The 26,877-nt window shown below is 42.2% G+C and overlaps 1 protein-coding gene across 4 annotated transcripts in view; it reads right to left on the reverse strand.

Moving 5' to 3' along the window:
• Nucleotides 1–1,367: 1,367 nt before the first annotated feature.
• The window catches only part of MYH10 (myosin heavy chain 10), a 148,454-nt gene continuing 122,944 nt past the window's right edge, over nucleotides 1,368–26,877 (reverse strand). For all 4 annotated transcript variants that reach the window (XM_050919218.1, XM_050919217.1, XM_050919216.1 and 1 more), the window contains 17 exons: nucleotides 25,780–25,951; nucleotides 24,402–24,614; nucleotides 23,441–23,585; nucleotides 21,307–21,513; nucleotides 19,703–19,807; nucleotides 16,244–16,396; nucleotides 15,537–15,785; nucleotides 14,322–14,534; nucleotides 13,538–13,750; nucleotides 11,783–11,944; nucleotides 8,886–9,014; nucleotides 7,473–7,561; nucleotides 7,097–7,220; nucleotides 6,765–6,973; nucleotides 5,629–5,737; nucleotides 4,449–4,621; nucleotides 1,368–3,069 (listed from right to left, as the gene is read on the reverse strand). In XM_050919218.1, the coding sequence (XP_050775175.1) occupies nucleotides 2,925–3,069; nucleotides 4,449–4,621; nucleotides 5,629–5,737; nucleotides 6,765–6,973; nucleotides 7,097–7,220; nucleotides 7,473–7,561; nucleotides 8,886–9,014; nucleotides 11,783–11,944; nucleotides 13,538–13,750; nucleotides 14,322–14,534; nucleotides 15,537–15,785; nucleotides 16,244–16,396; nucleotides 19,703–19,807; nucleotides 21,307–21,513; nucleotides 23,441–23,585; nucleotides 24,402–24,614; nucleotides 25,780–25,951 (2,810 nt within the window). In that variant the 3' untranslated portion in view covers nucleotides 1,368–2,924. The remainder of the gene's footprint in view (nucleotides 3,070–4,448; nucleotides 4,622–5,628; nucleotides 5,738–6,764; nucleotides 6,974–7,096; nucleotides 7,221–7,472; nucleotides 7,562–8,885; nucleotides 9,015–11,782; nucleotides 11,945–13,537; nucleotides 13,751–14,321; nucleotides 14,535–15,536; nucleotides 15,786–16,243; nucleotides 16,397–19,702; nucleotides 19,808–21,306; nucleotides 21,514–23,440; nucleotides 23,586–24,401; nucleotides 24,615–25,779; nucleotides 25,952–26,877) is intronic.

Below are 26,877 nucleotides of genomic sequence, written 5' to 3' on the forward strand. Positions count from 1 at the left end.
CACAATGGTCCCTTCTGGCCTTAAGAGGCAAGAATCCCCTCCAGACAGAATGATGCCACTTGCTGTACCTGGGATGGGAAGTCACTCAAACACCAGCTTGTGCAACAGGCAGGATGCCATGTTTGGAGTAAGGAAGACCTACAAAATCACCACTACAGAGCTCTGTCGTAGCCATTATCTCCCCAGGCAACTCCAGATCCAATTCAGAGTCCATGGCTGGCTAGCAAGGTTTCTGAGCACAGGAATCAGTGCTCAGCTCAGTTTTTGGTCCACGCATCGCCTTTAAATCAGCAGGCTCTTCAGTCTTTGGCATTTGCAGCATGGAGCCAAATGTTCTCTACATTAAGAGCAATTTTGTTCTCCACCTCTTGCTGTGCTTGTAACTCGTACTTATGAATCACTGTGTATACTGGCCAGGGCTTCAACTGCTAATGAAAATGTTATACAGGCCACATCCCATCAGGTGCCCTGTAGGAACAGGAAAGGTTTTGAATTAAAGCCATCCACCTGCACTGTGGTTAGGGAACAGGGCTTTGATATATAACAGACATTACAGGCCAGTCCTTTCAAAGGCTAATTTGCATCTGATAAGACATGGGCCAGCTACAGAAATTTGTGGGGTGGTTTGTTTTTTTGGGGTTTGTTTTGGGGGGTGGGGGTGAAGAGGAGACCCTGAGCTGTGTCTTCCCTGTATGAATTAGTATGTTGATGGCCATTATCTTTGAGGACTTCAGTTTATCTACAAAGGATTTGTATAGGAACATTTATTTCCAAACGACACCAGCTGAAGTCAATAGAAGAATCCAAGGTCTATTTTGGGTAGACTAAGCAGATCAACCACACTTCCATCCAGTAGGGTAAAGGCAAACTTTTCCTTCAGAAGCCCTCCTCCAAAGCTTAGCTCACCTCCTCCCCTATAAAGTATGCAGCCAGCAGTTCAGGACTCCAGTGGGAATTGCCAATGGATATTAACATGGAGTTCTTACACTGGAAATCTGAACTTCACCATCCAGAAAGACCTCAGCTTCAGTTAAAGGCCAGAATGGAGACAAATCACCACAAGTAGTGCACGGATGGTCATTTATAGAACAGATCCAGGTGGCTGCAGAATACCATGCATCTTCCCACTTGTGGATTTCTATTAAGTCCAAGGATTGGGCGTGCAATGAAAAGAACCTGCTAAAACTGGACTGGTAACCATGTCAAAAGCATAGAGCACCGGACAGGCCCTTTATACAAATCAAAGCAGACTAGCTAACAGGAAGAAGGGAGACAGCAGCTGCCAAAGTCATATTCTTGTTTATTAAATCTATGGAGGCCTCAGGAGCTAACTTTTCTTGTAAGTAAATGGAGCAGGCATCAGTATCTATAATGAATAAATTTATTGTCTTACAAAAATCATCGTCTAGAAATATGGGTATACAAGAAAACAAGATATTTGCAGTCAGATGCCTGGTGGTCAACAGCCAGTTCAATTAAAAAATATCCAAACGCACAACAAAACCTTCGTAACAGATGTTAAAGCTTTTAACCCAAAGGAAAATCATGTTTTCAAGCACATTGCAGAGGGATGAGATTTCATACTTAACACTGATTCATTATCACTGAATATCAATACCACCACTTTGACTAGAGAGGTACATGATATGAAGCACAGTCAAAAATTAATACAGTAAATCATTGTTATATAGGCAAATTATATATGTAACATGGTCTTAGTACTGTAGTGTCTAAGGCACTTTCTGTAATGTCAGTTTTTCAGCTATTTAAACAAAAAGAATGTAGCTACTTGGTGTAACACTGTTCAAAATAAAAACCAAAGAAAGAATTCACATCCACTGGCGTGTCAACTCTCAGGCAGGCAATATCCATCTTTTAACCTCTAAACTACAGAGACTCCAAACAAGCCAAAAACATAGTACAGTACAGAACAGATGGTCCTGCTGCTTTAGGCTCAACAGCTGGTACATGAGCCTGCTCTGTGTTACACAAGGCTGACTTGGGTATTTCTTAAACCTGCATCTCATGGCTGTGAAACTCCCTCACATCAAAAGGAGCAGCAGCTATTCAGCTCCATGTTCTGAAGACTAATCAGCCAGCAGTTAAGTAAATTCCTATCCTGAGCATCTGTTCCATGTTTATTTTTTCCATGTTACTGGTGTTCATATTTTACTAGCCTTACTATGTACAGATGCCTTCGGACTGATATAGCAGGTCTGTACAGATGCGAGGTATTGTACAAATTAACGGTGATACTATTCAATTTACCTGTAGTGCACAAGCACTAATTGATGAAGCAGATGCCAAGAACACTTCAAAATGATATGGCAGGTTAAAAATGGATACTATTCATTCAACTCTAGATTTCCCTCTGAACACTTCCAAGGCCTTTTCACAGTTTACTTGCTGATTGTGTGTTGCTCACAATAATTAGGAGAAAAAGAGGAGATACGGGAGCAGTTTGGTCTTCACAGTGTGCCAACAGATGTGTTACAGCTGAGGGCCATGTGAGCACAATAGAAATGGAAGGGTGTTATCTGTACAACAAAGCATGCATAGTAATAACAATGGGTCTGCCCCAACCAACTACTGCTTGGGAATGAAGTTTCTGAATTGATAAAAAAGTTGTATCCTTCACATGATGCTTTATAAAATGGCTTTACAAGGAATATCTGGAAAAGAGATGCACTGAACAGAGACAGTTTACTATATATAAAAAAGCAGTTGTACCTATATTGAAGCAGGGTACAGTATGGTGAGGCTACAGAGCCTTAAGACATAGTCGACCTGTGATAAGTGACCTTGTAGCATGCCAATATTACATAAGGCAGGTTCACGGCCACAAGGCAGTTTGCTGGTCAGGTAAGTCCTTTGCATTCCACTATGTGTAAAAGGTCTCTGCATGCTAATGGTGTGACACGGCTCTACTCGGTTTGGGCGGGCTGCGTTTCATTGATGTCACTGCCTTTGCTTTCTGCATCGTCATCAGAAAGTTCCAGAGAAGCACCTTCAATATGCAGCTGGCGTCTACCAGATCGACTTGAAGGGAAGGTGATCGGGCCACCCCTCCTAGAAAAAACCACCAAATGATTGCTGAATGCAGGCCTGTGCTCACTCTCTAGCCTGTGGGGTGAATGGGTCACCTGGAAAGCCACCAAGAGGTATAGGGTGGAACCCAGAAGTCCTACCAAGTCATCCATCCTTCTAGTCACTAAATGCCTGGGCATCCTACACTAAGGAGGGTCCTGAAACCTTCACTAGGGCCAGTCCCTCTAAAGACACTTTGTAACGAAGGTGTTTATTTCAATGCAGACCACCTTCCCAAATGTCATGCCCTGCTTCTGGCTTACAAGGAATGGAGTTTAGTACATTTGTGGACATTTAATGGCCCCAGATGCAGGAACATCTAACAGTAGCAGGAAATGGGCTCAGTACTACAGCACATTAATAGTGAGAAACACTGACTGCTAGCTAATGTTTGAGTTGGGGACAACAAATGCCGTACAGCCCTGCAACCTGACTGGAGCCAGATGGGATGCAAAGTGTCAGGCTTGGATCGGGTCAGAAAAGGTTGGCTCTCCTCCCCTGCCCACAGGGTCGGTGCCGTGAGGCTGTGCACCTCACACTAGCCGGCCATCACTACCTCATGACACTGCCGCACACGCACAGCCCAGCAGAGGGTGGCGGGTGGCAGGGCATGCAGCCACCAATGCATGCAGTGAGGCCGACCCCATGGGCAGGAGGGGGGCAGCACTGATTCGGGGAGGGTGAGGGGAAGAGAAAAGGGGAAGGATTTAAAAAAATGAGGCCCGAGCAGATCTCCAAGATGCTATACGTTATAACGAGATCTGAGCTCCAAGCATTCCAGCATGACAAGCAGCAACTTTCGTCTGCACTGCGGCACTGCCACAGTCTTACAGCTGGCCAGTTCAGCTGCTCTGTGCCTTCCCCTCCCCCTGTACTTCAGACCACATGTCTTTCTTGATGTGCCAGAGAACCATTCCCAGAGAGGGCACTGAGCTGGATTCCAGCCAGGACAAGGCAGAAATAAATGGCTGTCTGTCACTTACATCAACAAGGAGCTGAGCCCCATCCCTGGCCCTTACAGCATTTCCACAGAGGTTGGAATCAAATCATATGGACCAAAACCAACCCACCTGTCAGAGCCAGAGCCCGGAAGGTTTGGAGCTGACCGAATACAAGGACCTTCATGAGGATTTACTGATATTTCCCAGTGTAGACCCTAGTACTCCAGATTCCAGCTTAAAGTTCCTGTAACATTACTGGCTCTGCTATGGCACTTCCAGACTGCTTCTAACAGACCCTGGCATCACGGAAGACTCCCACCGTGAGAGCGAGTTCCTGTAGCTACTTGAAAGCTTCACTGGGGTTTGTGAAGACCTCAGAGCTCCTTCCAGGGCCCAGGCCCGCAGACCAGCTCTGCTTACCTCAGCCTGTTTTTCAGAGTGCTGACTTCTCGGCTAAGGCCCTCATTGGCCTCCGTGGCATCGTCTAACTCACGCTGAAGTTTACGACGGGAGGCATTCACACGTGTCGCTTCCTCTTCAGCTTCCTCCAGCTGGCGTTTGAGCTGCTTCATCCTGGCATTAGCCTTCTCCATCTAGGGAAGAGAGCCAGGCTGTCAGCACAAAGCTCGACTAAGCAGAGAGCTGAGCAGCTGAATGAAGTTTTGGGGTAAGACAGAAAGGAAAGAGCTGAATTCTCGTCTTTCACGTTCAGCCTCGCTGGGGATTCTGATCGGGATGGGACAGAACGGGTTCATGTGTCAGAGTGGGACTGTCCTAGCCAGATGTCTCCTGAGTGAGTGAAGCTCCTCAAATGCATCTTGTGGAGCCCAGAGCTTAACTGACCAGACTATCATGCTATGCAAATCTCCAACTGAAGAGCTGCAATTCATTCTTGCAGAGACACTAGCTGTGTCCTACCTAGCAATGGGGTCTGCAGGATGTAAAGGAGAGGCCTGGAGCCCGTGGGCAGAGATCACCCACACCTGCCAGGTGCACAGTTCCCTCCACCTCCAGTCCTGGCAGACCCACAGTGCTGTACTGATTGCAGTGTGGGAGCCTAATGGGGTTGCTGATGCCCAGCTCCCCACCTCAAGCTGGTGGGAGCAACAGGCTACATCGTCGCGCCCATGCACAGAGGCTCCACCTGCCAGCAACTTGCCTGTAGCTGCTGCTGGTGAGGTGTTTGGAGGGGAGATAGGGCCACTGTGAAGGCCCCTCCGGTGGCTGGATAGACCACAGAAAACACCGCCTCAGGGGATGGAGGAAGGAGAAAGAAGGCCCACGAGTTCCCAGCAGAAGCAGACAGCATAAAAGCTGTGCAGCTGGAGACAGGAAGCGTGGAACTACCCAACAGCTCCACCTGGCTTTGCGGAGGGCCGCTGTGAGAACTTCGACCTTGGGCTATATTCTCATTGGGACTCATCAGCAAACATTTGAACAGGGTTTGTTTTATGTCTGGTGTGGGGGTTTTGCTGCAGGAGTTTCCAGGGAGTATTCTATCCTCCAGGCTGATTGTGGGGCAGCAGTTGTGCTCTGGGAAGAGCCTCAGATACATCTGCAGGAGTTTGGGTTTGGAGCATGGCTATGCACCTTTGCTTACCTGTTCTTTGTACTGGTCTGCATGCCGACGCTCATCTTCCACCTGCATGAAGACTTCTTTCAGTTTCTTCTCTGTACGACGTACCAGCTTGTTAGCAGCTGCTCTTTCCCTAAGAAAACAGAGCGTTAACATCAGGATCAATCAGCCTGGGAATTTTACACATTGGTTCACCTGTAGCAGCGTTCTCTTTCCAGAGCACAACTATAACACACGTGGAGTTTGGTGCTAGCACATCCAGATCTGAGTCACACTCTGGAGCACAAATGGGTTTGATTTCTAAGTACCTTTCTAAAATACTATCTTGTAATTGTGTTGGTTGTAAATGAAGGATCTAATCTGTCAGCACGGCAGCAGAGTGGGCTTGGCTGTCCCATGCTAAAACCAGGGGTGCTTGTTCACTGTGGTGGGGCTCAGTTGCGGTGCTTTAACAAGGGCATCTGCTAACCTTCTGCAGAAGAGAGATGGTTTATGGTCCTCCCCCACACCTAAAATACAACAGTGGATGGAGGGAAACAGACTGAAGATTTAGAGAGGATGGTCTTATCACAGGGAGAAATTATGGTCCTAAAAGAGAAGGCTGATTTTTTCCCTAGAGCCAGGCTGCCTTGTCCTTGGACAGGACATTAAAAGCCATCCTTACCTCAGAAAGATAACCACAATACCAAAAATAATGAGATGTTAATGGACTGCCCATTGCACACACTTCCTAATCCAGGTTGTCAGAGGGTTGTGGGGGTGGGTGCTATCAAATTTCCGAGGTCTGTGTCACTGGCTGTGCAAGATGCTTATATGGCTGCACCACACTGTGGGATCCACTGTATTACCGCAAACAGCATCACAAGGAGGCCCCACACCCAGCTAGTCTGGGGAAAGAATCAGTTCAACAGTTTCCTCTGTACAGGGAATTGACCTTGAAACCCAGATAAGGTGAACACAATGTAAAGCTTCCATCTTTTTATGCTGTTCAGTCCAAGAGTGTCCCTTCAGCAACTGAGTTCTAGCTAAGAAAATCCAGTGGCTGGGGCTGAGATGGGAACATTTAGTACCTATGAGAAGTCCTCCTAGCGCCAGGGAAGTTTCAAATAACCAGTGTTGCCTGTATTTACTTGGAATACCAAACAACCATCTCTTCTTACTTTGCTTCCTGCTCAAGCTGTTCCTCTAGCTGCCCAATCTTCGCTTCCAGAGCGGAAATGGTTGCCTTGAATTTAGACTTCACAGATCCCTCCAGCTCCTGCAGCTTGGCTTTCAGTTCTTTGTTCTGTCTCTCCAGCTGCTGGCGTGCGTTTTCACTCTTCTGGGCAGCACTCCGTTCTCCTGCCAGCTCAGAGTTGAGTGTATCAACCTTTGGGATGGCAAGAAGAGCCAGTCATCTGGCAACATTCAAAGCCTTCATTCATCATCTTTTATACTGTACACTTAAGGGAGATAAAAGTGCCCAAAGCAGCATGTGCCAAAGGTACTTCACCTGCAGTGTGGTCTTCCTGAACCGGTCATTGAGGAGTTCCATATTGCTCTGTTCCTCTTCCAGTTCTTCCTCCAGCTGTGCAATACGGGCTTCCAGACGGCGCTTTTCATCCAGCAAAGCTGATCTGGAGGGTGAAAGCAAGCATAGGGGACATTACATGGTCCAACCAAGTAATGCAGTAATTACCTCCACTTGCTTTTAATAACTCAGCAAACTCTCTCCCGATGCTGCAGTGCCTATGTTAGTCATTCCCTTCAATCAGGAAAACAGTGAACCAAGAGGTTAGTGTGGGGCATGCAAGTGCATTAGTAGAAGACACAGTCATTGCTGCTTATAAAGAGCCTTGGACAGGATGACAGTCCGTTTGGTGACTCACTTTCCAGAAGCACTGTTTGCAATCTCATCAGCCAGCTCATCCCTCTCTTGTTCAGCATGGCGACGAGCTCTTTCCGAGGCAGCAAGATCCTGCAAGGGGTCACGAGAAGATTCATTTGCTTATTTAATACGCAGACTAAAATAGCACTGGGGATTTCAGAGCTCTGCCAACATTAATTCAGCTCCCCAATACCATCAGGAGACAGTGAAGTGCTAGTATGTGACCTGCAGATAGTCACACCATCAGTCAGCAAAAAAACCAGGAACAGAACGCAGGAAGCCATGCTCCCTCCCTTGTTCCAACCACTAGCTCACACTCCCAGTCTGTCGCTAATGGCTTCTTCACAACTGCAGCGGATTTACATCCCTTAATCCTAAATGGAAAATACTGTAGTATCTTAGATTGATCTTTACTTATGTCAATTACCTTCCAGCTCTCTTGTTAATACATCGATATCTTGAATCAATTTTATTATTCATTATTATTATTAAATAATAATATTATTATTCATACTGCATTACTGGTTCTCTTTATGGAAAAAAGTCTTAATTTTTGAAGCTCATGAGAAATAAACACCCCCTAAACAGTCATTTACAAAGCTGCAGAAGAGTCTGTTTGCCAGATATTACAATAAGCATACGCAATCATGGCAAAACTAAAACTAAAAGGCACACGCTTCTCAGGTTCTCTCTGTGGCCCACAACATGGGGCTTGGCCACACTCGAAACTCCAAAGCGCTACCGTGGGAGCGCTCCCGCGGCAGCACTTTGAAGTGTGAGTGTGGTCATGGCACCAGCACTGGGAGAGAGCTCTCCCAGCGCTGCAGGTACTCCACCTCCCCGAGGGGATTTAGCTTACAGTGCTGGGAGCCATGCTCCCAGCACTGGGGCACTGTTTACATTGGCGCTTTACAGCGCTGTAACTTGCAGCGCTCAGGGGGTGTTTTTTCACACCCCGAGCGAGAAAGTTGCAGTGCTGTAAAGCTCCAGTGTAGCCAAAGCCTTAGTAGTTAGCACAACCAGTGTCAGGAAACTTCAAATATATTCTACAATGCTGCATTAGTATATTTTCTGTATCCATGTTATGAGGCATTAAAAGATTCCTGTGCATTTACCAAACTAATTCTCTATTAGTAATACTGACGTTCTGCATTTCAAGCACCTGCCATCACAGAAACATCTGAGCACTTTGAAATCAATACAGCCTCATGTCCCCTCACGGGGTAGGACAGTATCTTTGTTACACATGTGGGGAAATGAAGCATGGAAAGATTAAATGACAGCCAAGGTCACACAGGCTACTCACAGCAGAGCTGAAAGAGAACCCAGATCTCCTGCTTCCCAATCCAGTGTTCTAATCACCAGACAGGTGTACAGAACATACATGCCGCTCACAAAGGCAACTAAATCATACCTCTTGGAGTTGGAGTATTTCTGCTTCAAGGCCTTTCAACTTCTTTTCGTTCTCCTTGGACTGAGCAAAGATCTCATCTCTGGATGCACGGGCCTCTTCCAGCTCCCGCTGATAGTCTTTCATCTGAGCCTGGAATTTAAGAGAGGGAAAAACCATCATCTGTAAGAGGACAAGTGCAGGAATTTGCTATAATCCCTTTGGGAGTTCAGCATTTAGTAAATGAGAGTACACACGCAGAAGGGGCCTAGTCCTACTTACTGTTTGAGATCACTGTTCATTGTAACCCCAAAACACACATTTTTGTTCTCATACTCCACCACTGGATTCTATCCAACTTTTCGTGTTTATTTTTAATAAAGAAATAGGGCTACAGAAAAAAAAAGCCTGCTTAAACTTGAATGATAAAAATTGGCAGGAATTCTATTGAGATCTCATGCTTTCAAATGGCTTGGGGAGAAAAAAGGTTTGATTTACCTAAATTGACTGAAAAATGTTGTTATGAACATTGTAACAGAAAATGTTCTCAGGTCTGTAGATGCACAAAAAGATTCATTAGTCTGAATGTGTGACATTAAATTTAGCAAAATATAGTTTTAAAGTGTGTACTTAATGTTCTGAACATTACAGCTACTGATCAGATTTTCCATAAACTTGGCTTGACTGTGGATATTGTTAGATCCCAAAAAACAACTCAAACTTCAATTTCCTTTAAGAAAAATGGCACTAAGTTGTTTTAAAGTGATGGATGCAAGCCAAAATCTGCAAGCCATGGGACCACTTAGTTTATACATACCTAAAAGAATACACAGCAGTACATGTTAGGGTATAGAACTGCACATTTGGCTTGCCCTACTAAAATCTAGTCCAACTTTGATGCTGTCATGTACCTGGTTTTGTGTGTGATATAAAGAGATGTCAAATTTTACACAGTTGGGGGGTTCTGAAATTAGGAATCTAATCCTTAAACACTCAGGTAAGAAAAGTTGTGTCTCACTGTAAAACCTTAGGTTGCACTTCATGCTTCCTCTGTATACTGGAACCATGCATAAAATGCTCAGAGATTAGGAGTCAATAGCTATATTACAAATAAAAATACATTAAAGATATTAAGATTGCGAATCACTCCATTACCAGAATTGAGATTGCTCATCCAGTCTCAGTTCCCTTCTCAGCTCTTTATCTGAGATGTCTTCCCCACAGCCTCCAAGCACCCCTACGCCCACATTCCCTGCCCTGACTAGCTCCCTGTCCTAGTCTTTGTCCAGTGTGTTTCCCCACCAATCCAGCTCTCTGCCCAGCCACTCCCAGGTCTCCCCTCCATTCCCACATCCCGGCTCTTTGTCAGAGCCATTTCCCCTTCCCCCTCCAACCACAGGATCCCAGTCCTCCCCCCTACCCAAACTCCCAGTATCTTCTCCTCCCACCCAGTCTGACAATTGTCCCCTCTGCATTTAGAGGAAGAAGCTGCCTGAACCACATGAGGGCTACGTCTACACTACAGCATAAAATCGAAATTACTAAAACCGGTTTTATAAAACCGATATTATAAAATCGATTTTATGCGTCCACACTAGGGCACATTAATTCGGTGGTGTGCGTCCATGGTCCTAGTCTACCATCGATTTCCGGAGCGGTGCACTCTGGGTAGCTACACTAAAGGAATGAGACCAATAACTTCGATTTCCGTCCACACTAACCCTAAATCGATATAGTAATATCGATTTTAGAGTTACTCCTCTCGTTGGGGAGGAGTACAGAAATCAATTTTAAGAGTCCTTAAAATCGATTTAAAGTGCCTTGTAGTGTGGACAGGTACAGAGTTAAATCGATTTAACGCTGTTTAAATCAATTTAACTGTGTAGTGTGGACCAGGCCTGCCTGGGTGCAGCAGTGGAGCACTGAGAGCACAGGAGAGATAGGCTACTTGCTCTCAGTTCCGGTGCCTAGATCCGGACCCAGACCCAGACCAAAGCAGCCGGGAACTGCAATTGCAGAGGAAGTCCTGTTTATGTCCCTACAGCCCAAGACTGGAGCATGTTCAGTGTGGACAGAATCTTCAGGGAATTTAAGCTGCAATGCTCCAGCTAGTCTCTACTGAGAATGCGAGACCTGTGATGTTTCAAAGGTTTACCACTTGGCCAAATTTAGGCAGATTTTCACAGGGATGGGAAAGGCACATCCCTGATAAAAAAAAAAAAAAATAGTCATTTCTGCCCTTCCTTCTCCAAATTTCAAACCTTGTTCCAAAGCATGAGGGCACTAGAGCTTTTCAAAGAAAAGGTCACCAGAATTATTACTACTTAAAAAAAAAGACAACAAAAAACACAAACACACCACCATGGACAAAGCTATGCATCTTCTCCCAGTCTCATTTTTGGAAATGCCTGAACAGTTTCAGCCAAAACTTTCCAAAAATGGTTCAGCTTGAGACAGACACCCAGCCTGGAAAATTTCAGGCCAAATAGTTGGACAAAGTGATAAGCAACTCAGAACAGGGCAGTATAATGAGAAGTGCTGGGCAACCTTAATATGCAGTGTTACCAGCCCCACCTAGCACATTTGAACACACATTCTCAAGTCACTGCTCAGCTATTAATCAGTTATTTTGATCTGGTTGTTTTATGAGGTCCTTGGGTGGGGAGAAGAGATATTTAACTGAGTCCTTTACACAAAATACTGAAATAAGGCAATTTTAACCATGCTCATTGACAAACACACTGATGAACTGAAATTACAGACACTGTTGCAATATGCTGAAGGAAGCGGCCTCCAGGGGCAAGAATGAAGCTTGAGAATAGGGAGCTGTTCTCACCCTCAGACTGCAAGGAAACTTGATCAAAAGTAGCACTCTAAAGCAAGAAAGACTCCAAATTCATTCATGGATTGACTTCACACACCTGCAGTTTGCGCAGCTGTTTGATTGCTTCATCTCGAGCCTTATTTCCAGCTTCTATCTGAGCTTCAAGGTCTTTGAGATCCATCTCCATTTTTTTCTTGGAAGCTACGGCAAGAGCCTTCTGTTTGCGCTCATCCTCCAATTCTGTTTCAAGCTCCCGCACCTGTGAAGTGACAGAGGCTCTGTTACTGAAATGGGAAAACCCAAGGAGATCTCGGAATGAATCTAAAAGGATAAGAACCAAGGAAGGTCTTGATAACACACAGAGTGACATGAGAAAAGCTCAGCTCTTGATCATTATCCGGTTGACAATACTACAAAAGGTAAGTTTGAGGGAGAAAGCCCATACACAACTTATGGAAATCTTGACAGCTTGTGATCTCTGCAGAAGTTTTTGCAACAAGAAGCAAAGCAAGATCTCAAAGCAAACATGACCTCCAGGGAATTTCTGAAGTACTTCTGAAAATTCATACGCTAAACATCCTATGGACTAAAAAAAAAAAAAAAAAAAACAGTTCTACCCGTTCAACTACTTCATGATCAATTTTCTGATCAGTGTTTGTCTACCTTCTTTGTGCCAGCGCAGAAACTAATATTTCAGCTTATTAAACTGCTCTTACACAAAACAATAGAATAACCTGAACATTTTTAATACAGAATTATAATTAAATGGTTACTTCAGGCACATCTGTCACCAACACATACAGTAAGACATTGTACCCCACCATAATTATTCAAAGCAAAAACGAAGAGCAATTTAGGTAGTATCAAATATATGAGCAACCAGCCAACAGTAAGACAAAACAGATTAACCAGTTATGCAACAATGTTAAAATTGAGCCAGAAAACTTGGTTGTTACAGAGGATAGTGAAAGGAAACACACAAAACTGACTTTGTTGTGTATTGAATCGAATTTACTATTTTGTATTAGAATGTCAAGAGCTCTTTTCCAGTGGTAATACAGCAATTTGCATGCTTACAGCAGAATGAGGTAAGGAGCCTAAAAAGAGAGACCTCTCTGTCCATTGTTTATAACGTTCCTATAGAAGCTGGAATCGGGCCAGTGTTTCCAATTCTCACAATTTTATCAAGAGTTTGGGGATATCTGATGCTTTTCTTCAAGACCCAGCTCCTTGAGTCATGTGATTATGGGACTGCTTTAATTTTAAAGGAAAAAAAAAGCAAGTTTCTAGCCCTCACTGTTCTGGAGAAAAGCTTGAGAATGAATTCAAAAGCCTGTTACATTAGAAGACAAATATGAACCTAAAAACTTCTTTAAAAATCTCATTATTTTTAAGACATCAGTGTTTTGGGGCCTGACATCATAGTTCAATGCTAGGGGTTGGCAATCCTGTGATTCCTTCTCCAATTTTCATTAAGGGAATAGTTTGTTTTAGTAAGATCACACCAAAAAGTGCATTTTTGTAAGTGACTTGTTAGTAGTTTTGGATTTATAAAGACATTTCCAGTCATTTCCATTTTAAAAAATAGACAAAATGGAAAGAACAGCCAAGTAGAAAAAGTGTCCCCTTAAGAAATTCAAATCAAACATGCTACACTACATGTACTGGAGGTTTTGTGCTAATCTGTCATGCAGACTGTGTAAAGATCAGTGCTTAAGAGCTCCGTAGGGCAGGAACATTGCACAAACCTTGAGGGACATCCCAACTTTTAGGTAATAAGAAAATCAATTAACCATGTTTGCTTAGTTTGCTTGCTACAGTTGCTCTCAAAAGCGTGTTTAGTAGAGGATACCTGTTTAACCAGCATCCGCTTCTTCTCTTCATTCTGTTCATCTCTGGCCTGTAGGTCTCTCTCAAACTGGGCCTTCATAGCTTGCATGTTCACTTCCAGGCGAAGCTTGGCATCTTCTGTGGCCTGAAGCTCATCTTCCAGTTCTTCTAGCTGGGTCCTCATCTCTTCAACCTGCTGCTCTAAGGTTCGCTTGGACTTTTCCAGTTCATGGACCTAAAACACAAGCATGAAGCAGACACCATCTGTGTTATTCTGACAATAGTAATGGTATGACTGCAAAATAGAGGATTATATGAAATCAATAAGATATTTAGTCCTTTGTTAGCACTCATTTAACTCTGGTTGTCCTACACTAACCCAGAATAAACTAAGAAACTCATTCTTAAATCTGTATTAAGAACAGCCCAGACCAGCAGATGAAGATTTAACTGTCTGATAAACAGAAGGAAACTAGCAGCTGCATAGTCAGCAATTCAGAGTATCCCAAAGAAAACAAAGCTAGTAAGGTAACAAGTTTTTAATCGAGCATAAGGATAACTCAATCATCTGATCCGTCTCTCCTACTTACCATGTCTGTGAATGTTGCAGAAATGCCTGGCATTGGTGAATACCGATTAGCTTCCAGAGTATTAAATTCTTTAGGTATTTTAAGGTACAGCTCTTAAATATCAAGGTTTCAGACTTGCAATTTTTACTATCTAGTATTAGTTTCTTTGTACAAAGGGGCTTTACTATTTTATCCCCTTCACGCAATGCAGCACACGAGAGGTGGAAAAATACTTACATTTTTGCCCACATCATCTTTGGAGCTCATTAAGTCCTCCATGTCTGCACGCAACTGCTTATTCTGCCTCTCAAATTCTTCTTTAGCCTCCAGGGCTTCTTCTAAAGCTCGCGCCAGAGACAGTGCCTTGGTCTCCTTCTCTCTAGCTTCTGCCTCTGCCCGGTCCCGCTCCTCTGCGTAGCGAGCAGAAATGTTCTTTTCTTCCGCCAGCATCTGAAACCGTCAATACAAGTTTCAAATATAAATCTATAAGAAAATTGATCAGAAGGACACTCACGGAAGTTTCAACGAACAGGTTAATGCTTTCGTGTTACCTGGCATCTTATTATTCTGTCTACAATGTCAACTCTTGGTCAAGGGGCTTTGGCATGAGATAGTCCCTATTTTATCACTCAAAACATAGCAGTCTGAAAATAAAGGGAGTTTGTATCTATGCTCTAGGAACTGGCTCAGAGCCTCAGTTTTATATTCCTCCTCAGTCTTCATGACTTTAACTGTCTTGGGGGATTCTGATGGATTTTTTGAGAAAGGACAAGTCAAACTCTAGCATGGCTATAAGCTCCTACTTAAAGAGACATTTCACTTTTTCACAGACCTATCTGACCAGAATGGAAAGCACCAAGATAGGTGCTCAGCTCACTGAAGCTATTACAAAAGTTGTCCCCTGTGAAAAGCTGACATTGTAATAGCCAACTGAATCCATACAAAATATTGTGTTTCTATTTAGCGGTCTCCCTTAAAAAGTCTTGGAGTAGTTAACACATGACTAAGGCTTTACATACTACCATTTCTTTGCCCTGGTCTACACAGAATTAGGTCGAAGCAAGACAGCTTACGTCAACTTAAGTGTCTACACTTAAAATTTAATTCCCACTAACAAAACTCGCCCACTATACTGACTTAACTCCACCTACACGAAAGGCAAAGTGCCAAGGTTGATGTAGTTAGGTCGACACAGCGTCAGTGTAGACGCTGCATTGCTGACTGTCACTGGCTTTCAGAAGCCGTCCCACAATGCCCCACACTAACAGTTCAATCCATACAAGCGCACCTGGGGAGGATGCTCACTGCCAAAACAAGGAGCAAAGTGTAGACACACACAAGTGATGTAATAACTGCGGCAACTATATACTGATGCAACTTAGTTCAACATAATTCTGTAAAGCAGCTGTGGCCTTAATGTTGAAGGCAGAAGTGAGACCAGGGTTAGAGTACCTGATCAAACTTCTTCTGTTTTTTCTCCAAGTTGGAGACAATTTGGCGCTGATGATCCAGGTCCACTATCAAGTCATCCAGCTCCTGCTGCAGGCGATTCTTGGTCTTTTCCAGTTTATCATAAGCTATTGCCTTCTCCTCTAGACGTTGGCTCAAAGCCTCTATATCCTTCAGCAATTTCTTCTTATTTTCCTCCAAACCTTCAATAGTTCCCATATCGTCATCTACCTTCTTCTTGGCATCAGCCAGCTAAAGTTTTACAGAATACAATAAAGTGGTTTCTTAGAACTTCTTAATGTTCAAAGCTATTAACAGGATAGAATAAAAATGCAGTTACTTTCTTTGCATTGTGGAGGCGTAACGTATATTACACTGGGGGAAACCCGCAAGAACAAAAACAGCTATTTCTGATTAAGCAAGGTACAAACAAAATGATGATTCAACAACGTATTAAAAAGGTATGAAGCCTTATATGCTGTGACAGTTAAATCTGCCCAAACTCACTCAGGTACTGAAATCTTACTTTATTACAAAATGTTTACACTTCAGTGGACAAAGATCAGTGAAAAATTATTTGACAATTCAGCCTAAGTTTTGTCCCAACTGAGAATGAAATACTGCCTGGCAGAAGTTGTAATACATTTCACTGTCATCACACTGAATTTGTGGGCCACACTAATGACCTACCGCTTCCAATAGCATCATACCTGCAATTGCAGGGCGAGCATCTGTTTCTCCAAATTCTTCCTGGCCTCCTCCTCCTCTTCCTGCTGCTCTTGTAGGTTGTTCTTCTCTTCCTCCAGCTGCCTAATCCTACTGCTCAAGTTCAATTTCTGGCGGGTTTCCTCCTGAAGAAGCTCCTGTTGGCATGAAAATAATTCATCTTGAATTTCACCCTTTGCTGATAGTATTTAAATCTGGCCTTAAGCTGAGCTGACGTCCAATACTGTTTTTAACAAGCCCTTTGTTTCGGGCTGGGGTGGGGGAATTAGAGGGCATGCTTGAAAGAAAATAGTATTTTAAGTCAGCTTTATTTTCCTGAATACTGTTTGATCTGAAGAGATTCAATACCCCTCTAATTTGCTAATATCAGGTCCATCACTCACAGCTCTAAGAAGTTTAATTAAAATCTAGTTTCATGGCCAAAAGGTCATCTTAAATTGGTACAGCTTAATAATACATAGTGGTATGCAGAACTAAGCCATCTTTCAAACAGAAAAAAAATTACATGAGATAAAAGGAGAACTGTTTTAAAATTGCAAGATCTGGTTATGCTGCTTAGCTGGCACTACCCAGCACCTGCTAGAATATCATTACATCTATAATGAATTTTAATCAGAACACACTGCTTTTCTTGTGGGGAGAGGTTTATTTGTGTCGTGCTCTTACACTTCTATACTTCTCTTCCTATTTTAAAAAAACAACACTTATCTGAACAGCAAAACTGGCTAAAGATTGAGACCTGAAAGGACAAGAAGTGGAGAAATCGCTTGATTGAGCAGGGTGGGAATCAATTCCACTAAGTGATAAAAACACTTACATGCTCCACAGGCAGCGTTTAAGATCGTAACAGCCTAGTGAAGCCACCTGCCCTCGGACACATCACAACCTTATCTTCACAAGCCCCATGGTGAGGCCAGTAAGTGGCTGGGTTAGAAAAGCTTCCTGATGTCAGATGGCCTTAACGAAGACATGGCCCTATTGGGTCAGACCATCAGTCTCTCTAGTCCTGCATCTGTCAGTGGCAAGTCCCAAGACACTTCAGAGGGAGGTGCAAGGAACTCCACCGTAGAGAATTCTAGAACAGCGTACCCACACAGGCAGGGTCTTCCTAATACCCATTAAACAGTGAAGTCTGAGGACTAACAGCACTGACATTACATGGGGTTAAAAATGCAACTGTGTATGTTCTCATTTATGTAAATGCTCACTTTTCGTTTAAATCCTACTTAATCTAATCTGCCATAATGGTCCCCCTTAAGTCATAGAATATCAGGGTTTGAAGGGACCTCAGGCGGTCATCTAGTCCAACCCCCTGCTCAAAGCAGGACCAATTCCCAACTAAATCATCCCTACCAGGGCTTTGTCAAGCCTGACCTTACAAACCTCTAAGGAAAGAGATTCTACTACCTCCCTAGGTATCCCATTCCAGTGCTTCACCACTCTGAGTGAAAAAGTTTTTCCTAGTATCCAACCTAAACCTTCCAACTGCAACTTGAGACCATTACTCCTTGTTCTGTCCTCTGTTATCACTGAGAACAGTCTAGCTCCATCCTCTTTGGAACCCCCTTTCAGGTAGCTGAAAGCAGCTATCAAATCCCCCCTCATTTTTCTCTTCTGAAGACTAAACAATCCCAGTTCCCTCAGCCTCTCCTCATAAGTCATGTGCTCCAGCCCCCTAATCATTTTTGTTGCCCTCCGCTGGACTCTTTCCAATTTTTCCACATCCTTCTTGTAGTATGGGGCCCAAAACTGGACACAGTACTCCAGATGAGGTCTCACCAATGTCGAATAGAGGGGAATGATCACGTCCCTCGATCTGCTGGCAATGCCCCTATTTATACAGGCTAAAATGCCGTTAGCCTTCTTGGCAACAAGGGCACACTGTTGACTCATATCCAGCTTCTCATCCACTGTAACCCCTAGGTCCTTTTCTGCAGAACTGCTTCCTAGTCATTCAGTCCCTAGTCTGTAACAGTGAATGGGATTCCTTCTGATTTTCCTCAGTTGTCTCTGGTCTTGGCTAACAAATTGTGTCATTGGCAAATTCAGTCACCTCATTTCTGACCTTTTCCAGATCACTCAGTCAAATTCCTTATTAAAGTTTTACTACAATTATAAGTGGCCATTTCTGTTTTCTGTCTCAACCTGTTTGTAATCTATGACAACACTTCACATCTTGTCTTCAAGGCCCATGACTTAACTTTCCTTGTCAGTTTTTCATGAGGGATTTTTGACAAAAGATTTTTTGAAAGTTCAAGTTCTAAAGAGGTTTTTCTTAATAGTTTATTTTGGGGAAATGTACAGCACAATTCTGCATTATAGAGGCCATGCTGTCTTGTCTCTTGAGCTAATGGAATTATGACAATTTTCACCTGCTGAGGATTTGCACCAATAGTATGTCTATCTGTGGGACAAGAGTAACGGGAGAAAAGACTAGGGAGGCAGGAAAGAAGGCAACAAAATCCTGTTGATTTCAGCATGTTTCAAAGTTTTGTTACATTCCACAAATTTAAGTTTCAAAATTGTCAGGGGCTGACTATGCCCTCTCCCCCAATTCAGCTCAAAATTTCAAGTCTAACTGCAATCATTTAAATGCTAACGTTTTTACATATATTTTCCCTATTTTCCTTTATTCAAGGGGAAATTAAATGCGCACAAATTCTTTATTGACAATGGCTGTAAAGAATGTACATAACCTTTCATGGTTTATTTGTATATTAACCCAAAACAAACACCAGGGCTAGGTAATTTTAAGATCTCAAGTTATTGGGGTGGGGTGGGGGGGAGGAGGAGAAAGACACTCTCCTTTATGCCTTACAGATGCCGAAGGACCTGGTTTACATGAGCATTTTACGTCCTGGCTTAGTAAAACTTATGGACTCATCCTTGGTAGAACATAAAACACTAAGTAAACCTTACTGAGAGGGCAAAATCTAGTAAGTAGCAACTCTAGTCTGCCATGAAAAGTCAGTTTTTTCCCCAGACATTCAAAGGCCAGAAGGGATCTCTGATCATCTAGTCAGAGCGCCTGCATAACACAGGTCATTGGACTTCCCAAAAATAATTTCTTTTGAACTGGAGAATTCCCTTTGAACTAGAGCTCCCAATGTAGATGAACAGTCAGCAAAATAGTACATATTTCAGTGCACAGTGGCTCATCTGAGCCAGTGCAGGGATTATTTGCGTAGACCAAGGATTTCTGGCCCACAGGGAAAGTTATTGATGGGAGGGGAAACAAAGAGTGATACCAGTGCCATACCCAATTCAAAAAGCTAAGCAAATGTGGATACTGAGGTTCCTCACAAAGCCTTCTAGAGTGAGCTCTGAGTGGTGCTGGAAGAGGAGACAGACCCTGAGTTTTCAGTTGCACAGCTGAACGTTTCTACTGATGAACACACGTTGAGTGTTAAAAACTGGGTTCTTACTACAACTGAAAAACACACCTGTGTATCTTGAAGCTGAGACTCCAGACCTGCCGCATCTTTGGCAAACTTTATGCCTTTCTTCTCTGCTTCCTCCAGGAGACTTGAGACATTGTCCAGCTCATTCTGCAAAGCAAGCAATCTAAAGGTAACACAAGCAGCTGGTCTGCTGTAGCAGCTGTACCCTGCTGAGAGCTGTGAGTGCAAAAGACAACACCACTCAAAATATACCAAGCATGAAAGCTAAGGCAATGAGAGCTCCAGGTACAAAGATGTCCTCAGGTAATAATTTTAACCAAATTTTACATTTTTAAGTTGAATGTCAATTATGACTTTAAACAATAAATCTCTTAAATGCATGCTTACATCCCACTGCTGTTGAGAGAACAATCCCATAACCACTTTTGTATTCACATTTTACTTTTGGTAATATTGCGATTAGTATTTTAAATGATATTACAGGGCTACCTTATGGGATCTACCACTGTCCATGGATTCCCAAGTGACAGCAGGGTCCAGAGGCTGCAACCTTTCCACGTAGATTCCTGGAAACTGTCAACACTTGTTATTTCCAGGATGTGCTACCATAATGCACCCTACTTGGGGCTACTCAAGGACTACTTTGGAGTTTATAGTATGAAATGGAGCCACTCACCTTTGAGAAAGATTAAGGTGTTTTACCTAAATAAAAGACCCTGCATTGTACTGGCTCTGAAACAATTACAAATGCAATTCAGGGCACTAGCTTTTGTATACAGAGCTGTAAATTGCTTGGAAGCTTCTCTCTCAAAGACCATCTCTTTCCTTTGTCCTATTTGATAGCTGTGATGAGCCAGACTTAAAATCCTGGTAACTGCGTACTCTCACTACAGACATTTCTGCTTTGGACTTCACTCTTTTGATGTTCAGTAGAGACCAAGGCTGGGGCTTTTAAGATACGGCGCAAAACAACTGTTTGATGGAGCTTTTTGCACATTTAAATCAACAGCTTAATCTATATTTACAATCACTGTGCAAGAGATGGCAAGTGCGAGATTTATTGGCCAGCTGCTAATGATAGTTAATTTTGTAACCAACCGCAGATAACAACAATATGAATAAAAAAAAAGTTCAGACCTGTAATTAACTGAATAAAGATAAAGTTTTATATTGGTAAAATGTTCCATATTTTTAATATTTAGGAAGTGCCTAACAATTTTTAAAAAACTGTCTTGGGTTGTTTGCCCAATTTTTACATAAACTTCTCTTGTACTCTGCAGAAAAGCTTTACATACTTTTCATCTATTTCCATTTTACAGAAGTCAATGGAGTTTTATTAGGAGAAATTCCAAGTCTGGATTTAAAAAAAAAAATAAAAACAGTTTCAAAGTTTTGTAAACTACACTGTGACTAAGCAGAATCATTTCAAGAGTCTATTTGTAGATTCAGGTTTCACACTGACCGTATACCATACACAGATCTCAGTCATTGCAAGGTTTGTTTTTGCAGAGTCCTTTGATTTTAGCAGGTGATGCAAGCCTAAATTCAATGGGGTGTTTTGAAAGTTTATCTATGTTTTCCAATTAAGAGGTTGGGATTTTGTGGTTGTAAGAACATGCCAGAGAAGAGACCAATTTCAATCTTACCTGCAGTTTGTTAGCCTTTTCTGCCAGCTCTGCCCTAATCCTCTCTCCTTCTGACACTTTGGCATGTAGTTCCTGTACCTGAGCATCTAGCTTCTTCCTCTTGTGCTCAGACTCTGCTTTGACCTGCTGCAATACCTTCACCTCACAGGCTAGCTCTTTGTTGTCAGTCTCTAGGCCTTGCTTGTTCTTTTCAAGATTTGCTTTGAACTAGGAAAGCACAAAAAATAAAAGTGCATCACTAAATATAGCATTTCACATTATTCTCCGTCAGGCACTTTCCTACAAAACATTTGACCTCAAAAAACATTTTTAAACTCAAGTGGCAACTGAGCCCAATGCGAGTGTTAGCAGCTTCACACATCAGCGCAGGACTCTTTGGTAAGACTGCAGGTATTTTCCCATCCTTGATATTTGCTTATCCAAAAAGAGTTTTAAATTAACGAAGTATATTAAGCATTAAAGTTGTTCAGGTGGATCAACTACATTTCCACCACATTACTTAATGCTGTAGTTCCCACTCGCAAGAATTTTGCCTTTCCAAAGAGAAATTGCTGCAGTATTCCCTAGGTTTAACATAGAAAAAAAATACAGTAATGTTAATTATTTGCAAAGGAATTAGTGAATTATGACTGTAGTTACACAGACTTTGGCATACTAGACTTGGCAGCATTTGGAACAATTTCACTTTTGAACAAGATACTGTAGCTGCTACTAGAAGACATTGTTATGCAAATGTAATTAACAAGAGTGAGTCCTCATCCTGGCTGCTAGGGTGACAGTTATCATAAAAATGGTCACAGTTCAAGGTAACTGCACATGTATTCCCTGTGTATGGCCCAGCAATGGCACCCAGTCCAGACTTCTGGTTCCCAGTTATTACCTCTTGCGTGGAAATCTAAATCCCTCCCCCTTCTGACCAGTTCCCGAACTATACCGTGACGTGACATCCCGAGCAAAGACAGACCGCTTAAGCAGGCCTGCATTGCTTCTTTTCTTTGCGTAATTGCCACTTAAGCTACCACACAGCTCTTTCTAAGCAAACTCATTTATTCTTAATGTAAAAGCGTTAGAGAAAAACATACTACTAAACCAATAACAGAACCTACATGCATGATAGATTACCAGAGATCATCCCCTCACTCCAGCAATGGCTCTGGTTGGGGGTTATTTTTGTCCACCAAACCCCATTCAGGGTTTTTCCTCTGGTCACAAGTTCAACACAGCTTCAGCTAAGAACCAGCCCACTCATGACTCTTAGAGTCACTCCTTTAACCCATCTGAGTATTTGAAGCCACCATAAATAGGTAATCAGTCAGACAATGCTCAAGACAGCTTCAAAAAGGATGAAGCAGAGGTAGGTCAGGAAACCCCCTTATTTCTTTGTCTAGCCCATTGTTTCAAACTGTCATTTGAAGCATAATACTGTCCTAGGCTTTATATTAGCCATGCCTTCCCCTTAAAGAAGTCACATAAAATCCCATATCAAATACTTGAATACATACAATGAACTCATAATATACTTACCTAATTCAACAACATTAAATTAGGATATTGCAGAATATTGTCATAAAAGTCACAACACCGCTGCACAATTTGGCAGTGTGTATTAAAAAAAAAAAAAAAGACACCTGGGACTAGAACAAAAGGGGCATTATGAGTCACAACTCAAGTACATTGTCAGAACTGAATGCGGAAGCATTTACAATACCTTGATTTAGCCAATATGATTTTTTTTTTGTATAAGCCCCAAATTATCACCACTTTCTCTGGAAACATTCTGTAATCTACACATTCTGAGAAGTGCTTCTCATCAAATGAGCTTGCAGACTGCTGTACCAAGTAAGCAGCTAATAATACCTGGTACAATACTTTGTCTCTAGATGCATCACTTCAAAGTCTGTCAGGGAGATGGATCCTGGGAGTGTTGAATAGTAACAGGTTGGTATTTGAGTTAGAATTCTAGCATCTTGGTCATTTTGTAGCAGATATATACAATCAGTGAAGATCTATTAGCTCCATGAGCAAGTATGAGACAAAGGGACAAGACTAGCAGTGTTATTTGACAGAAGTGTCTACAATCGCAAACCAAGAAAATTTCAGCTATCACATGAAGTAGCCTGCAATTCCCACTCACCCTTTTGGCCTGTTCAAGTTGTTCAGAGAGCTCCTCCAGCGCAGTAGCATGTCTTTGTCTGATTTCCTGTATTTGAGCTTCATGGTTCTTGGTTTCTTCTTCAATAGCTTTCTTCAATTCAGCCACTTCCTGCTCACGTTTTGTCCTGGAGAAAGCATCACACAGTAGAACCTGAGAGTTACGAACATCTTGGGAATGCCGGTTGTTCTTTCAAAAGTCTACAACTGAACAGACTTAAAACAGCTTTGAAACTTTATATGCAGAAGAAAAATGCTGCTTTCATTTTTTTTAGTAGTTTATATTTGCTTTTTTTGGTCTCTGCTGCCATCTAATTGTGTACTTTCACTTCCAAATGAGGTGTGTAGTTGACTGGTCAGTTTGCAACTCTGGTGTTCATAACTCTGATGTTCTACTGTAGATTATTAGAGCTCAACATTTTACAGTCTAGTTTATTCCTCATTCAAGCAAATTTTCTTTTTGAACTTTTGTCTCTTGCTGTCTACCTGAAGTGTTACAGTGGTTTCAACAGCAGCAGAATACAGCACTGTTCACAATCCACACTTGGGATGAGGTGGGAGGGAGGGCAGAGGGAGATGAAGAATGGTTTCACAATTAAATGATCTAGAGTTGGTAGACCTGGATTTTATTCCCAACTCTACCACGCTCCCTGTAGGACCTCGGCATGTCACTTCACCTCTCAGTTTCCCCATCTGTATTTTTTTGCAATTAATAATTTTCCTTCCTCAAAAAGGTACTGAGGTGTAATTCATTAGTTTTGGTAAAATACTTTGCAATTGTCAGATGGAAAGAGCTATATGGGGAAATTATTAAAGACAAAAATCTTTAATGAAATTAGTTTCAAACTAAGGTTACATGAAACATCTTTATGAAATAATGTTTTTCTCTTTAAATTAAACCTGGACTTTAAACTGTATCTTTTAAAATGTGCTGGTCACCCCACCTCAATTCTTGCTGTGCTGCAGTGGTATCCAAGGTGTCTTCCAGCTCAGTCTTCAGTGCCTCCAGCTCCTCACTTAGGTCTCTCTTCTGCTTTTCAGCCTTGTTGCGTGATGCCTTCTCAGATTCAAGGTCCTCCTGGAGTTCTGCAATCTGAGCTTGCAACTCTCGTATTAGTTTCAGGGCATTGTTCTTCTGAACTGCTTCTTCATCACCTCTGTTAAATATGGACACAGGATAAGGAATGGGCAAGAATAAGATCTGATATTAAAGATGGAATAAGACTTATTCACTACCAGTTCTCATAACGGAATCTGAGTTACTGGAACAGAAACAGATTTTACTTAAAACATCAACAATCAAAATGCACCTTTAAACAAACATGTACATTTTTCGTGTATTGAAACTAGCACCTCAGTTATTAAGAGACACTTAGGGATGTTGGGCATTAAAGTTGTCTTACTTCCAGTCTTCCAATTCTCTAACACCTGTATTAAATTCTCCCCAAAATTCCTCTCATCGGTATATTAAGACTTCTAAATCATGAGTCATGAAAACTGACATGTCTTTTGCAGTCATGTCTCTATTGCACGTTATATTTTTTAATAGTGTGACTAAGTTGTGGATTTTTGGTAAGAAACCTAAGTACAGCAGCAAGATTATTTTAAAATAGTGACCAGAGTCTGATTTTAAAGGCCCAACAGCCAGGAAGGTGAAAAAGCAGTTCTATTACCAGCTCTTCTGGCACATTTAATATCACAGGCAACTGAATGGAAAATTGGCAGAGTTGCCCAAGTACATCAATTGTTTTAACAGATTGTTTTACACCAAACAATCAGTTAAAAATAAAGTAACTGTAGTACATTTTGGTGCTGCCAAACCCATATCAATAACCAGAAATTAAGTTTAAAATGTAGTCAGCCACCCCCAAACCAAGGCTTATTAACATAGCTCTCACACACACATACACACACACTCTCACAGCCCAATTTCTTACTGTGCAGAATTTTATGTGGTTGGTGTCAGAGAGAAAACGCAAATTCTTGAATATTTCTTGAGGAATGGCAAAGCCACTGACTGACATGATTAAGTGGTCTTGCTCTCTTGATGCTGAATTGTAATATGCCAACTGCAGTCCTTTTAAAGTGAAGTGGGTTGGTAAGTTAAAGGCTCTTTTGCAGAGTAATCCTAGCATACAAACACAAAACCTCTTTCTTTTTACTACAAACTGCAAAAAGGAACATACTGATATGGCCAGATTCTCATTTATGCCAAAGCTCCTTTACACTACTCTGGCAGTCTAATCTTGAAAATGGATTAAAAATAAATCTGAAATGAAAATCCCATTGATTTTATCTAACCACAAACCACCAGTATCTTACCTGGCAAGAGCAGCCTGCAGCTCCTCTTCTTTCTTGGCTAGTTGGATCTTTAGCTCTTCAATCTGGGCTTGCAGCTCAGCTATTTGGTCCTGAAGGTCTGTTGTTTCTCCGTCAAGTTTTCTTTTAGCTTTTTCCAGTTCTTGACGGGTCTTCTCTTCCTTTTTCAAACGCTCTTTAGAAGGATGAGAACATACTCAATACAACTCTTTCAGTACATTGTATAAAAAGGATGGCAAAAAGTCTGCAGATAGCAATTTTATTGGTTGTGGACAACTGAATGATAAACTACTAAATTCTTTTAATATCAGTAGGGGGATCGTTTTAATCCTCTTTTCCTGAAAGTCTGCTTTGCATAACTAGGTCAAGACAGCAGAGCACCTAGGTTTCTCCTTTTTCTCTGGAACAATCAGATGGAAGGATTTTAGTGCCTCTCCATTTCCAATTTCATTGCTTCTTGGTTAGCAGCATCTGTCAAGCTTTCAGGCAAGTATGATTAAAATTTGTCCTTTTGCAATATCTACAACAGATTGTCTGGTCTCTAATGGCAGGACTACAGGAAACACTTTAAGGGACAAAAGAGGACGTATACCCCAGGGTCCTAGTAATCAGTCACCTGTTGGCGGTGAAGAGGAGAGAAAGATTTTCTCCCTTTTTTGTATTTCCAGAGAAAGCTCTCTGACAGAAGTCCTAGTACTCCAATGAAAGAAGCCAAAGCCTGCGTGTTTAGCCTACATTTACTTAAGTGAATGTATGGAGAGTGCTACATACACAGGGCTTATCCACTGTTGATGCTTCTTCCCTCTCTACTGACAATATGGGGATTGCGGTGGGCTTTGATTATAGCTAGTCAAGAGATCTCTACTGTTCTGTATGCTTCCTGAATGCAAGCTTTGATCCATTTTCCAATGGCATATCCAGATGTTTTAAAGTCCTTTGAACACAATGACTAGGGTGTACATCTCAAGTGGCTCTGTTCTGAACAGGTAGTATTTCAAAGCCCTTCTGAAGTCTAACTTATGCCACAGCTTTTCTTTCCCAGCCTGCAGTTGGAGGACAGAAGAAGAGAAGGGCTATGATTTAAATGGAAGGGCAAAAGGA

The sequence above is a fragment of the Gopherus flavomarginatus genome, chromosome 12, assembly GCF_025201925.1.
Source record: "Gopherus flavomarginatus isolate rGopFla2 chromosome 12, rGopFla2.mat.asm, whole genome shotgun sequence".
Classification (NCBI taxonomy): Eukaryota; Metazoa; Chordata; order Testudines; family Testudinidae; genus Gopherus; species Gopherus flavomarginatus.